Source organism: Herpailurus yagouaroundi, unplaced genomic scaffold (genome assembly GCF_014898765.1).
Source record: "Herpailurus yagouaroundi ecotype Mexico unplaced genomic scaffold, PumYag 162, whole genome shotgun sequence".
Classification (NCBI taxonomy): domain Eukaryota; kingdom Metazoa; phylum Chordata; class Mammalia; order Carnivora; family Felidae; genus Herpailurus; species Herpailurus yagouaroundi.
In genome coordinates this window covers 61,325,418-61,339,543 of record NW_024412403.1, presented here as the reverse complement: position 1 = coordinate 61,339,543, position 14,126 = coordinate 61,325,418, and the positions used below count along the sequence as shown (strand labels likewise).

The following is a 14,126-nucleotide window of genomic DNA, read 5'->3' as shown; positions in this document are numbered from 1 at the left end:
GGACAGGTGTGAAGTGGTATCTCCTTGTGGTTTTGATTTGTATTTCCCTGATGATGAGTGATGTTGAGCATTTTTTCCTGTGTCGGTTGGCCATCTGGATGTCTTCTTTGGAGAAGTGTCTATTCATGTCTTTTGCCCATTTCTTCACTGGATTATTTGTTTTTTGGGTGTTGAGTTTGGTAAGTTCTTTATAGATTTTGGATACTAACCCTTTATCTGATAGGTCATTTGCAAATATCTTCTCCCTTTCCATCAGTTGCCTTTTAGTTTTGCTGATTGTTTCCTTTGCTGTGCAGAAGCTTTTTATTTTGATGAGGTCCCAGTAGTTCATTTTTGCTTTTGTTTCCCTTGCCTCTGGGGACGTGTTGAGTAAGAAGGTGCTGCAGCCAAAGTCAAAGAGGTTTTTGCCTGCTTTCTCCTCGAGGATTTTGATGACTTCCTGTCTTACATTGAGGTTTTTCATCCATTTTGAGTTTATTTTTGTGTATGGTGTTAGAAAGTGGTCCAGGTTCATTCTTCTGCCTGTCGCTGTTCAGTTTTCCCAGCACCACTTGCTGAAGAGACTGTCTTTATTCCATTGGATATTCTTTCCTGCTTTGTCAAAGATTAGTTGGCCATACATTTGTGGGCCCATTTCTGGGTTCTCTCTATTCTGTTCCATTGATCTGAGTGTCTGTTTTTGTGTCAGTATCATACTGTCTTGATGATTACAGCTTTGTAACACAGCTTGAAGTCTGGGATTGTGATGCTTCCTGCTTTGGTTTTCTTTTTCAAGATTGCTTTGGCTATTCGGGGTCTTTTCTGGTTCCAAACAAATTTTGGGATTGTTTGTTCTAGCTCTGTGAAGAATGCTGGTGTTATTTTGATAGGGATTGCATTGAATATGTAGATTGCTTTGGTTAGTAGACATTTTAACAATATTTGTTCTTCCTATGTAGGAACATAGAATGTTTTTCCATTTTTTGTGTCTTCTTCAGTTTCTTTCATAACCTTTCTATATTTTTAAGTGTATCAATTTTTCAACTCTTTGGTTAGGTTTATTCCTAGGTATTTTATGGTTTTTGGTGCAATTGGAAATGGGATCAATTCCTTGATTTCTCTTTCTGTTGCTTCATTATTGGTGAATAGGAATGCAACCATTTTCTGGGCAGTGATTTTATATCCTGCAGCTTTGCTGAATTCATGGATCAGTTCTAGCAGTTTTTTGATGGAATCTTTTGGGTTTTCCATATAGAGTATCATGTCATCTGCGAAGAGTGAAAGTTTGACCTCCTCCTGGCTGATTTGGATGCCTTTTGTTTCTTTATGTTGTCTGATTGCTGAGGCTAAGACTTCCAATACTATGTTGAATAACAGTGGTGAGAGTGGACATCCCTGTCTTGTTCCTGACCTTAAAGCTGAAACCTAAAAACAGAGCTTTCCCCCACTGAGGATGATATTAGCATTGGGTCTTTCGTATATGGCTTTTATGATCTCGAGGTATGCTCCTTCTATCCCTACTTTCTTGAGTTTTTTTATTAAGAAAGGATGCTGTATTTTGTCAAATGTTTTCTCTCCATCTATTGAGAGGATCATATGGTTCTTGTCCTTTTTTTATTGATGTGATGAATCACGTTAATTGTTTTTGCGGATATTGAACCAGCCCTGCATCCCAGGTATAAATCCCGCTTGGTCATGGTGAATAATTTTCTTAATATATTGTTGGATCTGGTTGGCTAATATCTTGTTGAGGATTTTTGCATCCATGTTCATCAGGGAAACTGGTCCATAGTTCTCCTTTTTAGTGTGGTCTCTGTCTGGTTTGGAATCAAGGTAATGCTGGCTTCATAGAAAGGGTTTGGAAGTTTCCTTCCATTTCTGTTTTTTGGAACAGCTTCAAGAGAATAGGTATTAACTCTTCCTTAAATGTTTGGTAGAATTCCCCTGGAAAGCCATCTGGCCCTGGACTCTTGTTTTTTGGGGTTAAATATTTTTTGTAATGACTATATGTGTGTGTGTGTGTGTGTGTGTGTGCGCGTGTGTGTGTGTGAAAATGGATATAGATATTTAGTGACTTGTCTCTTCATGTCGTTATACTTTTTTTTGCTTGATTATATATGTTTTTCTTATTTGTAGAGCTCTTTATATTAGACTATTGATGCTTTTATTATGACGTATTTTGCAAAATTGTTTCATTTTTTTTTTGTCCTTTTGGGTAACTTTTGGTGTTTGGTACTATACAGAGTTAAGTTTTTGTAGATTTTTTTCTTTCATAATTATACTTGTCATATTTGAAAAGCCCTTTGGGGAAGGTCCCCTGCCACCTCACCTTCACCCCAAACCCCTCCAATCTTTCACATAACACTGTTGAGCACTTAACTCAGACATGTAAAATAAACTGGGCACTAAAGGGGCCCCAGTCTTGCTTTTTACCCTGATTTCTGCCAGTAAGTAGGCTGGTTTTAATTTAAACCTAGTCTCTTAGCAAAGGGCTATCATGAGGATGCTTATTGGGACTTATGTAACATTTTGGTCCCTTCCCCTAGGCAATTTATCAACCTTATGTCAGCTAGATAATTTTACTTCCATTGAGACCCAAGAGAGTCCTCTGTCTTAAGAAATAGCTGTGTGGAACCTTTTACTTTACAAAGTTACACTGTTGTTATCTTTAAATTTAGAAAAGACAACAAAGTATTTTTTATTTTCATAAAACAGAAAAGTTACTATGTCTAATTTTCTTATTATATATAAGATATAAAAAGAAATAAAAGCCTTTAAATCTCTGAAATCAACTCTGAAAAAGATATTCTTAAAAGAATATTATAAAAAATAAAGCAAGTGGAAATAAAAGGATATAATACTCTGTAGGTTATTAGATAAACCCTAACGTTTTCCACAGTGTAGAATATAACACAAATAAAATATAAAATCTTTAGTAAGATGCTCACTAATAACACAATTAAAGGGACTAATGTACCACAGATGCATACATTATACCTTGAAATTTTTCAAAATTATCAGCTTATAGATGATTTTCGCTAATTACACCAGCCTGTTCAGTCCTGCTTCACCAAATACAGCAAGTACCGTTAAGCTTTCTTTCATTCTTTTATTTTTACCTTGAAAAGTTACTGTGATCCAAATGAAATTTTTCTGTACCCAAGGCTTTTACAGTCTTGCTGGGTTAATAATGCACCATTATCACAAAGTTTAAAAGGGCCTAAAACGTATACCCTGCTTGATGCTAAATTACTTAAGCAGATGTTCTCGCAAATAAATATCCATTGACATTTCTGAAATAGAAGGTTATTTTTTAGTCTTTAACATGTCAGAGTTTCCATATACCATATTTTTCACTTTAGCTGAGTCTATAGGAAATATTTCCATCATCGTGAAAAATATTTAGTATGGTACCCTCTAGCTAAAAGCTTCTAAGATATAAAATAGTTCATAGTATTTTTCTCCCTGTATCATTGCAGATGGCAGAATCAAAAACTGGTCAGACCTTAGGACACAGAACCTAGAAGAGACATTTTAACTATGTGTTATTTTGGTCAGGATTAGTTTTTCTGATTAAGAATTCTGTTTCCTCCCCCTCTATATAGAACTTATACGAACGAATAATAAGTATGATATCTCAGTCTGTTGAATGAGGTCTGTTATATGATAAAGCTTTAACTCATATGCTAAAATATTGTATTATCGATAATAGTATTATATAATGCAGATATTTGCCCAGTGGTCATGGGCTTGCAAATATTTCCCACAGATAGTCTGGGAATAGTTGGAGACTATAAACTTTAATCCAGGCTTTGATTCTGAAAATGAATGAATGAATAGGTGAATAAATAACATACATACATACCCTGTGATTAATTTATTTGTGGCAAGAGGGGCATTGAGAGAACAGAGCTATTATTCATTTGTAAAGGTATTTGCTAGTTTTCAAACATTCTTTTTTATTTAATTTTTTTCTGAAAGTTTATTTCTTTATTTTTTAGAGAGAGAGAGAGCACAAGTGGGGGAGAGACAGAGACAGGGAGACACAGAATCCGAAGCACGTTCCAGGCTCCGAGCTGTCAGCACAGAGCCCCACATGGGCTCAGACTCATGAACCACGAGATCATGACCTGAGCCAAAGTCGGATGCTCAACTGACTGAGCTACCCAGGTGCCCCAGTTTTCAAACATTCTTGACAGAGAGTATATCCTTTGCCACAAAATTCAGTTAATTCATGCAGATTAAAATTCCTGTAATATATATCTGGAATAATCCTGCCTAATTGACAAATTAACTATCCAAATTAGAAATTTCTAAGAGCACAGTTTTCTTATTTTAAATGTCCTGGCCCACAGCAATGGTTTGTACAACTGTAGCCACTCGCCCACCTAGTTTCCATGGTGAACAGCAGTGCACATTCTGAGAACAGCTCACAGATCTATGGCTGGTAGCCTCTGAGATAGCCAGGCCAAGAGCACAGGGCAGTTGTGCCATTGAACCAAACAAGGCTGACTAGATGAGGTTGGATCTCTTCAACATAGTCCTTTAAATAGCTGAACTGGGGGCGCCTGGGTGGCGCAGTCGGTTAAGCGTCCGACTTTAGCCAGGTCACGATCTCGCGGTCCGTGAGTTCGAGCCCCGCGTCAGGCTCTGGGCTGATGGCTCGGAGCCTGGAGCCTGTTTCCGATTCTGTGTCTCCCTCTCTCTCTGCCCCTTTCCCGTTCATGCTCTGTCTCTCTCTGTCCCAAAAATAAATAAACGTTGAAAAAAAAAATTTAAATAGCTGAACTGTAACATGCTCCTTCTTTCTCAGGTGACTGGTGGGCCACCTTTGTGGGAAAAGCCTCCCTCAGGGAGCAGTGATTGCATGCCCAGCCCCCACCTAGGAAGACCAACAAAGAGCAGCTTGCATTTTCCCTTCCAGCATGTCCCTTTGAACACATATGACAATAAGCAGCACGAGACCCAGGATGTTGAGCCGTCCCAACAGCCTGGCAGCAACAAGATCATCAGAACCACCAGCCAGAAAGCAGAATCCATGTGCATGGGTCATTTCCATAACCGCCATGTCCTCCAGCAACAATTGATTGAAAAGCAAAAGAAGAAACTTCAGGAACAGCAGAAAACAATTCTAGAGCTGAAGGAAAGCCAGCGGTTAGCAGAGGCTCGGTGGGCAGCAGAGAGGGCTGCAGCAGTCACAGATGCACAGAGCTGCCAGCTGTCAAACCCCAGAGGAAAAGAACCTAAAAGAACCTGCCAGGTGCTTCCAAAGTATGTCCATTATATCAGAACACTCTTTGGACTCATGATTTGGGTTTTTTCACCTAGTGTTTGAGAGGCCCCTGAACTTCTTTGACCAGCTTCCAGACTCCATGACCTCTCCCTTTCTTTTATTGTGTACTCTCAAAAGAAAGAAGCCCCTTTCTCATAGATATTTGAGGCCACTAGTGACCTATGAGTTATATAGTTAGCATTTGTGTTGTGGCTATCTTTGTCTGAGGAGCCCTGTTGCTATACCAGTAAAAGAGAATAATGCTTCCTTGCTTACTCTAACTTGATGTCTGGGTTTCTGATTATGTTTAGTCCTGAGAAGCCAGGTTGGACAATATCAGGTGCAAATGGAGCATCCCCTGGACTGGCTAAATACCTAGGTTAAATGTGTAGTTGGTTTGGATAAAAGTAAACATATTTGAGCCTGAAATAAGAATCCAGATTTCTCAAAAGTGGTTTCAGACATGCTTGTGACATACTCAATACATGTGATAAATGGTAGGATAAGAAGTGGGTGATAGATACCTATTGATTTGAAGCCCTGGGATGGGAGTCTGAGCACCTGACTCACCTTGCAGACTGAGGCCAGTCACTCAACCTTCCCATGCCTCCTCACACCAATTTATCGAGTGGGTATAATATGCAGTTATCTTAGAGAGTAAAGATAATGAAAATTTGTGAAATGCTTTGAGTTCCTCAGGCTCAAAAGTTTTGAACAATGCTGGTTGTTGGTCTGAATTCTTTCCTTTTTTTTTTTTTTTTTTTTTAACCCCCAGCTCGCCTGTTGCTTCCCCTGGGACTGATGGTAGTAGAAGTGACTCCCAAAATTCTCTCTCTGGAGCCCGAAGGAACCCAAGGCAGCTGATGGCACCCCACCCCATACTGAAAGGCAGGGCGGTCTTGGTGGTGGTCTGGTGGGGGTTATCTTCCTTCCTGAAATAGGATATGCTGGGACTGAATCCCAGCCAACTCCTGGGTTTTGAGACTTGGCAGAACCTGGTCAAAGATGTGAGGAGACCAGTGCACCAGAGAGTTCCGCGGCTTTTTTCCTGCCCCTTCTGCCAAACTTTTTGGCCTTCCCAACCAATACAAAAAGAACAAAAACAAACTGAAAGATGCATCATCTTTCTGTAATATGAGATTTGGACTGTGGGGAAAAAATGGGACAGTTACACTAATGAGAAAACTCTGAGTAACTGCTAACAACAAACACTGATAAAGATCACCTGACATTATACTTTGTTAACCTTAAAATATTGATCCATTTACAGCAATCCACATCAAGTTACTACATCATCTTATAATGAGTTGTACCTTGATGGTGATAATAACATTTTGATGCATGTGGTAATCATTATTTAAACCAAATAATGCTATGAGAAGAAAAGCATTCTTCACCTAGTGAATCTGCTAATTGTTTTTACTGAATACTCAGTCATGTACTGTATATGTTTGTATATAGAGGTAGGCACATTAGCAGTTCAGTTATATTGTGGTTTGTAAATCTGATTTGTCACCTATGGCAAGATAGTTGCCCTAATAAGAAGTGACGTCACCTGAAGGCACGCTGTGCCTGAAGTCCTTCCTTTTCATGAAGAAAGTAGCAGGCTTTGCATTGACTCTTTGCCAGGACAGCAATCTATGCCATCTTTGTCTACCCCTGAGGATGGTCAGGAAATGCCTAGTTCAGTGTGCTTGTTTTTAAAAAATTATTGTTTGGATCAAGGGGTTATCATATTTTAGAACTGCAGGCTCCTTTTCAAGTAGTCCTTAATGATTCGCTCTAGAAAACATGGGGAAAGCGCTTATTACCAGAGACTCTGCTCTTCAGGGCTCTTGCTTTAATCCTCTAGTCTATTTCTGCCTCCTTGAAGACAGCCTCACTGCCGCCATCTGCAGCTTTCCTACTATTCTTTTTCTAGGAAAGCAGACACTTAATATCTGTAAGAAATAGCCTGGTGAGTTTTTTGTTTATTAATTCTAGAAAGTTGGACTTAAATTTTTCCTATCACGGCACAAGGAACCAAAAGTAACTTGGCTTACTTAGGTGGGCAGAACTTGATACTCCTCCCACCCGTGCCCATCTTCCTGTAAAAGCCTAACTGATGACAGAGTCATATTATCAGACCATCTTGCACATTTGCTTCTTTTGGATCGATATTTAATAGACTGTCAAGCACAGGAGTCTGACACTTGAATTCACTCAGATGCCAATTCTCTAAATGCCTAGTACAATTCCATTTTCTGCCCATCTGGATATCTATTCATGCCTTAAAACTAAATTTTAATATATTCATCGTGACCCCAAACTTCAGTTTGTTTGTTGTTGTCGTTTCACCTACAGACGTACTTACATGTATGTATGTAGTATAATGACTTAGGGAAAAATAGCAGACCCAATGGGATTTGAAGACTGATTGTACTGTCAAAGTCTGTGTCAGATGTATTTAAAGTTTTCTACATTCGTTAAAGAAATGATCAAATTAAAATTCTGGTTTCTGGGGGCACCTGGGTGGCTCAGTCGGTTAAGCGCCCGACTCTTGATCTCAGGGTCATGAGTTCAAGCCCCGCGTTGGGCTCCATGCTGGGCATGAAGCCTACTTAAAAAAGAATTCTGGTTTCTGGGTTTCATTAAGAAAAGTATCATCAAGGCACATTATCTTATTTTAATCAGTAAACATTTATTCTAATAGAAAAGTAAACAAAACAATTTGCAAATTGTTCATCACTGCTGAGGATAGGATTTTAGGTCTTTAACTTGTACGGGGTATATAAGTAACACATATATACTCATATATTTATAAATAGCAACTACAACTTCTATTTTATATGAATTTTTTATTTATATATTTACCAACAAATAAATAAGTGTTTCTGAGATTGTAAACACTCAACCGGCAAGAAAACCCTAACAGTAACACTAAATTTTGCTATAAAATGTGGAGACATTTCTTTTGCAATGTTCCTTATATTTTTTATATCAGAGCTCTGTTACTATTTTCTAGCCATGGAAGAGAGAGCAGTTCAGCGAGCTGAACGTAGGCGGATCTTGGCAGAGAGGAAGAAAAAACAAGAAGAGGAGAAATTGGTAAATCAAGAATGAAACCCCAGGCAAGAAAAAAGATTCGTATAGGTCTTTATTTAAAAAAAAAAAAATGAGGCCTAGCTTGTTTAAGTGTTTTGAGACAAGAGAGCTAGGCCAACTTTAGAAATGGCTTTTTACCCACTGGCCTGAACTCTGTGAAAATTTTAGGAAAACAAAGGTAAAAAACAGAAACACCATTAGTGTAGCAGGAAGGAAATGTTATAAAAGTTGAGGAGAGGGGCGCCTGGGTGGCGCAGTCGGTTAAGCGTCCGACTTCAGCCAGGTCACAATCTCGCGGTCCGTGAGTTCGAGCCCCGCGTCGGGCTCTGGGCTGATGGCTCAGAGCCTGGAGCCTGTTTCCGATTCTGTGTCTCCCTCTCTCTCTGCCCCTCCCCCGTTCATGCTCTGTCTCTCTCTGTCCAAAAAAATAAATAAATGTTAAAAAAAAAAAAAAAAAAGTTGAGGAGAGCCAGCAATTGGGAAGATCTGCACATTTAGATTTAGATGTCTGATCTGGTAAGCTGCAAAGGTGAGTAGTTCCTGTCATACAGAGTTGTGACCTAGACTGTCAAAAGTAAATTTTGTACCTAGTAAGAAAAAATAAATAGTTCCAACAGTTTGGGGGGGTTTTGAGTGTGAAATGAAAGAAATTTTTCCGACACTTTATAGAGTTTGGACTTAGTGTTTCACAGGTGAAAATAACTAAAAAGTAATTATTTTTTACTGAAAAAGTAATGTCCTTTTCTTGCTTAGTATCACCTTCCCAAGTAGAAGATAATTATTTTGGAGATACTTTTAAGTTACACAAGTGATCACCTATTTGTTGGGTTTTCTACTTTTATCATGAAGTATAGGCTTCTTGCAGGGACAGAGCGGGCACTTTGGTAGATAGTTGACTTTCTTCAATATGAAAAATCTTATGTCCATACAAATACAGCATTCTCATTGTTTACTGACTCTAATGTTGATTAGGCCCAGTTAAAGGCCCAAGAGGAGGACCGTCAGAAGAGGGAAGCAGAAGAAAAGGAAGCTCAGCTTAAGAAAAAACAAGAAGAGAAGAGACTGCAGAAAATGGTTTGTAGCAAATGTTTGGTCAGCCATACATAGCACCTGTCTCTTAAAGCCTATTGTGTGCATTACTGTGGCCTTGTGCACCTTCTCCATCCCAGAACTTCCAACCAGAACACTCTTTTCACACCTTTACCCTTTTTTTCTACCTTAGTTAGTGAAAACCTGCTCATTCTTCAGCTTAAACAGAACTTCTTCCAGATTAGCCTTTCTTGCCTTGTACACTGTCTTCTGCACCCAAGGTTAAGTTCCCCTTAATGGACTCTGAAATGTATTTCCTTCAAAGCATTACCAGGGCTTGTAATTAAGCATATGTTTTGTGGTTGTCTTATTGATTTCAGCATCCCCAACTAAACTGAAATCTCCTTGAGAATAAAGGGAGCAGTCTGGTGCTGCTCACTGTTGTTTTGGTTAGCAGTATAGTAGGCATATAGTAGGAACTCAGCAAGTGTGTTGAATGAGTGAATAGATGAATGAACAAGTAAGTGAACAAATGGAGGAAAATACACACAGAAGAAATAAGAGCTGAAACTCTTACTTTCAAGATTATTAAATTCTGGTTGAAAAGATAAGGCCTAAAATTGCACACCTGTCAGACAATGTAGTCCAGCATATGTCTTGTGTCTCAAAGTCCAAAGCATATGTCTTGTGTCTCAAAGTCCAAAGGAGATCAAGAGAGTCATACAAGGCAAGACCTATTAAGATTTGGGGGATATTATAGACCTTTTTTGTAGAAAAGAGATTCAAATTGGAAATTGTATTAGTCATGATTCTACAGAGAAATGGAAGCAATAAGATATATGTATAAGGAAGAGATTTATTATGAGGAATTGGCTCACATGATTATAGAGATTGAGAAGTCCCACAGTCTGCCATCTGCAAACTGTAGACCCAGAAAAGCCAGCAATGTAATTCCAGTCTGAGTCTGAAGGCCTGAAACCAGGATAATTGATGGTATAGATTCCACATTGGGAGCAGGACAAGACCAATGTCCCATCTCAAGCAGGCAGCCAGAAAGAAAAAAGAGGCAAATTGTTCCTTGGACAATGCCATTTGGACATTTGGGAGGACAGTCTACAAAGTCCATGGATTCAAATGATAATCTCATCCCAAAACACATTCACAGACACACCCCTAAATGTTTCATGTAGGCATCCTGTGGCACATTCAAGTTAACACATAAAATTAACAAGTCTACCCCTTATCAACTTGGCATCCATACATATCTTCTTAACTCACACTTGATCTCCAAATAAAGACAACAACAAGATCATAATTCTGCTTAACTTGATACAACTATCCTGCGTACAAGTGAAAGCATACTAACTCCTTCCCCAGAAGAGGAAGTAAAGTTGTTGAGTGATGTTTACTCTTCTCGTTGCTCTCCCATAACTTAAATACCGTGATGTAAAATTAAAAATACTTAAACACAATGATACAAAGTCAATACATCTTATATTACTGTTCATTGCAGAACATTTGAGAATACTAAAAAAAAAAACTTTTTTTAAATCTATGAGCTCAGCACTAAGAGGTAACTATTTAATACCTTAGTATATTTACTTCTTTTTCTCTAAGCATCTCTCTCTTAATAGATTGATAATCTGGGGGTGGGGGAAGGGGCGGTATATGTAGCTTTTAAGCTCCTTTTTTGCATTTCAGAGTCTATCATGAGTATTTTCACTTGTCATTCACAATTCTTCAAAACCTATATTATATGCTGAAGGTCATTTTTTTAAGTTTTTAAATTAAGTTAGTTAACATAGAGCATTACTACTAAAATGTTAACATATTTGTTTCAAGTGTAGAATTTAGTGACTCATCACTTACCATAGAACACTGAGTGCTCATCACAAGTACCCTCCTTAATACCCATCATTTTTAAAAAATAAACTTTTTCTTTTGGATAATTTAGGCTTACAAAAAAGTTGCAAAGGTAGTACAGGGAGATTTCCTACAACCCTCACTCAGTTTCAGTTTCTCCTTTAATGTTACCATCTTATATTACCATGGTACGTTTGTCAAAGCTAAGAAACCAACATTATTACATTACTATTAACACCAGACATTATTCAGATTTCACCGATTTTTCCAGTTTTTCTAACTTTTTTGCTGTGTCTTCACGTAGTGGAAAGAGCTAGGGAGCTTTGTGAAATCAGATTTCACTGATTTTTCCAGTTTTTCTAACTTTTTGCTGTGTCTTCACGTAGTGGAAAGAGCTAGGGAGCTTTGTGGGGTCTCTTTTATGACAGCACATCCCATTCTGAGGGCTCCACCCTCATGACCTAAGCACCCAAAAGCCCCACTTCCTAACACCATCACTTTGGGCACTTTGGTAGATACTTGACTTTCTTCAATATGAAAAATCTTACGTCCATACAAATATAGCATTCTCATTGTTTACTCTTCCCTTTCGGTATCAGCTAGCTCAGTCTGTAACCTTAAAGCCCTTGCCTGTGTGAGGTTCCCCCTCCACTTAGGTGAGATATGGGGGGCAAGTCTGGGCAGAGCTCTCTTCCCCCCAGCTGCAGTAGCAGTCCACTAGTACACTGAAGTAGGGCCACTTGCAGATGAAGGCTTTGTTTCCCAAGGGAGAATGGTTTGGGCAGATTTTACAGTGACTGCTGTTACTCTCCCCGAGCCAGAACCATGGTAGGAACTTTATCTGGATTCCCTCGATTCTCTCTGTGACAGCCTGGTGGAGTTCCTAGAGCAAAAGCCTGCAAAAAGGTGGGAACCTCCCTATCACTATGACCTGCAGATAAAATATAACATTAGTCCAAAACGGTAGACCAAGAGATTTGTCATATAGACTAGTTTCCCTTTAGTAAATCTACTATAGCTGTTTCAATAAAGATAGATGCATGTTCAAACTCTGTTTGAGCTTTCTTTGCAAGCAGCTTCAGATCTAAAATACATTTGGCAGTTGTCTCCTTTGCTTCTGGGCAGTTGTGCTCTCCACAGTGTATTTCTCTACCCAGTTTATCATGAGGTCTTTTTCCTTCTGACGCATCATATTCTGCACAGGCAATTCTTTACCTCCTTGTGTACTTGATACAGCCATTCCTAGTAAGCAACCACCAAGGCCATGGCAGCATTATTCCTCTGGACAAAAAGATAATGACATTTCTGAACTAGTGCCTGCTATGACTTCTCTGAATCAGTCACATCCTGGATGTATTTGATGGGAGCCTACTTCTCTTCTTCTAGTTGGGATTTTTTTTTCTTATTATCTGTTTACAGTATGAGGTACCATATTTTCTAATTACACAGATGAGCAACCCTACTGTTGATATGGTAGATAAGGTTTCTGGGGCAGTCTCATGTATTTCTTTGGATAAGAAATACAAGATAAGTCCTTTGACATGTTTCAGGATAAAGGAACTAAAACAATTCCTTAGGGATAAGCCTATGACAAATTTGTCCTGTATATTCAGAAAGAAATGGTTCAGGGTTAAGACATGACTGCCCTTTCTGAAAGGGCCTACCTTGTTACCTACATTTTAGCTGGTGCTAGAAATTCTGCATTCTTCAGAGGAGGCCACTGTAGCTATGGCAGGAAGTATGACCTGGGACATCATGGTCATTCATTGATGATCCAAGTGATGGTGGCTTAGTGTTTCTGTGTCCCTGACAGGGTAGCTTGTCAGATGTAGCAGTATGATGGCCACTTGTGGGTCTCATTCAGTGACCTTTTGAAAATAAAAATCTAGGGGTGCCTGAGTGGCTCAGTTAGGCATCCAACTTCAGCTCAGGACATGATCTCACAGCTCATGAGTTCTAGCCCCACATTGGGCTCTGTGCTGACAGCTCAGAGCCTGGAGACTGCTTTGGATTCTGTGTCTCCCTGTCTCTCTCTCTGCCCCTTCCCTGCTCATGCATGCTCACGCTCTCTCTCTCTCTCTCTCTCTCTCTCTCTCTCTGTCTCTCTCTCTCTCTCTCTCTGTCTCTCAAAAATACACACATTTAAAAAATTATAAAAAAGAAAAAAATCTAAACGTTAACATCCCATTGTCCATTTTTCTGAAAAGCTTACTTTCTAGTAATATTTATCAGGCAGTAACTTTTATGGATATATAAATATGTTTTTGATTAATAGACAGTTGGTGAAGTTTTTGGTTGAAAAGATAAATTTATCAGAGAAGACCAAACAAGATTTGAAGTCTTCCATAATTGTGTAACAAGCATATTTGTTCACTAAACAAGTATCTATAGAGCCTCTACTATGTGCTAGGCATCATTCTAGGTATTAGAAGAGAGCAATGGAGAAGACAGACAACACTTCTGCCCTCGCAAAGATTATATGCTACCTGGGGAGAATAGGAAGTAAACAAGGTAACAAAGAAGTAGGGAGGGAGAGGTAAAATGGGGGAATGAGGGAAGCAAGATGGAAAGGCTTCTCTGAGGAGGTGATATTTGAGCTGTAAGATGCTAAGGAGGCTTCTGCAAGGTCCAGTAGGGGCATGTTAAATGTGAGATACCTATTACACATCCAACTGAATGTATCAAATAGCTGAATATATAAGCCTGGATATGAAGATTGTAGTAAGGAACATGAAAGTCAAAAACATGTCAATGTTATTAATGCTCTGGGAATGGATGAAATCAGCTTGGGAGATTGGATGGAGAAGAAATATAAGGGTCCAAGACCAAGTCCTAGAGTGTATAAATAATTACTGAGGATGAGAAGCTAATGAAGTAGAAAGAGAACCAGAAGAAATTT

The 14,126-nt window shown here is 38.9% G+C and overlaps 1 protein-coding gene and 1 pseudogene across 4 annotated transcripts in view; one reads left to right on the top strand and one right to left on the bottom strand.

The window, feature by feature from the left end:
* Positions 1-14,126, top strand: part of CCDC191 (coiled-coil domain containing 191) — a 96,464-nt gene that overhangs the window by 49,565 nt on the left and 32,773 nt on the right. For all 4 annotated transcript variants that reach the window (XM_040484543.1, XM_040484541.1, XM_040484542.1 and 1 more), the window contains 4 exons: positions 4,793-5,250; positions 6,027-6,139; positions 8,256-8,338; positions 9,308-9,409. In XM_040484543.1, coding sequence (XP_040340477.1) covers positions 4,793-5,250; positions 6,027-6,139; positions 8,256-8,338; positions 9,308-9,409 — 756 coding nt within the window. The remainder of the gene's footprint in view (positions 1-4,792; positions 5,251-6,026; positions 6,140-8,255; positions 8,339-9,307; positions 9,410-14,126) is intronic.
* Positions 12,026-13,183, bottom strand: LOC121036258 (ATP synthase F(0) complex subunit B1, mitochondrial-like; annotated as a pseudogene).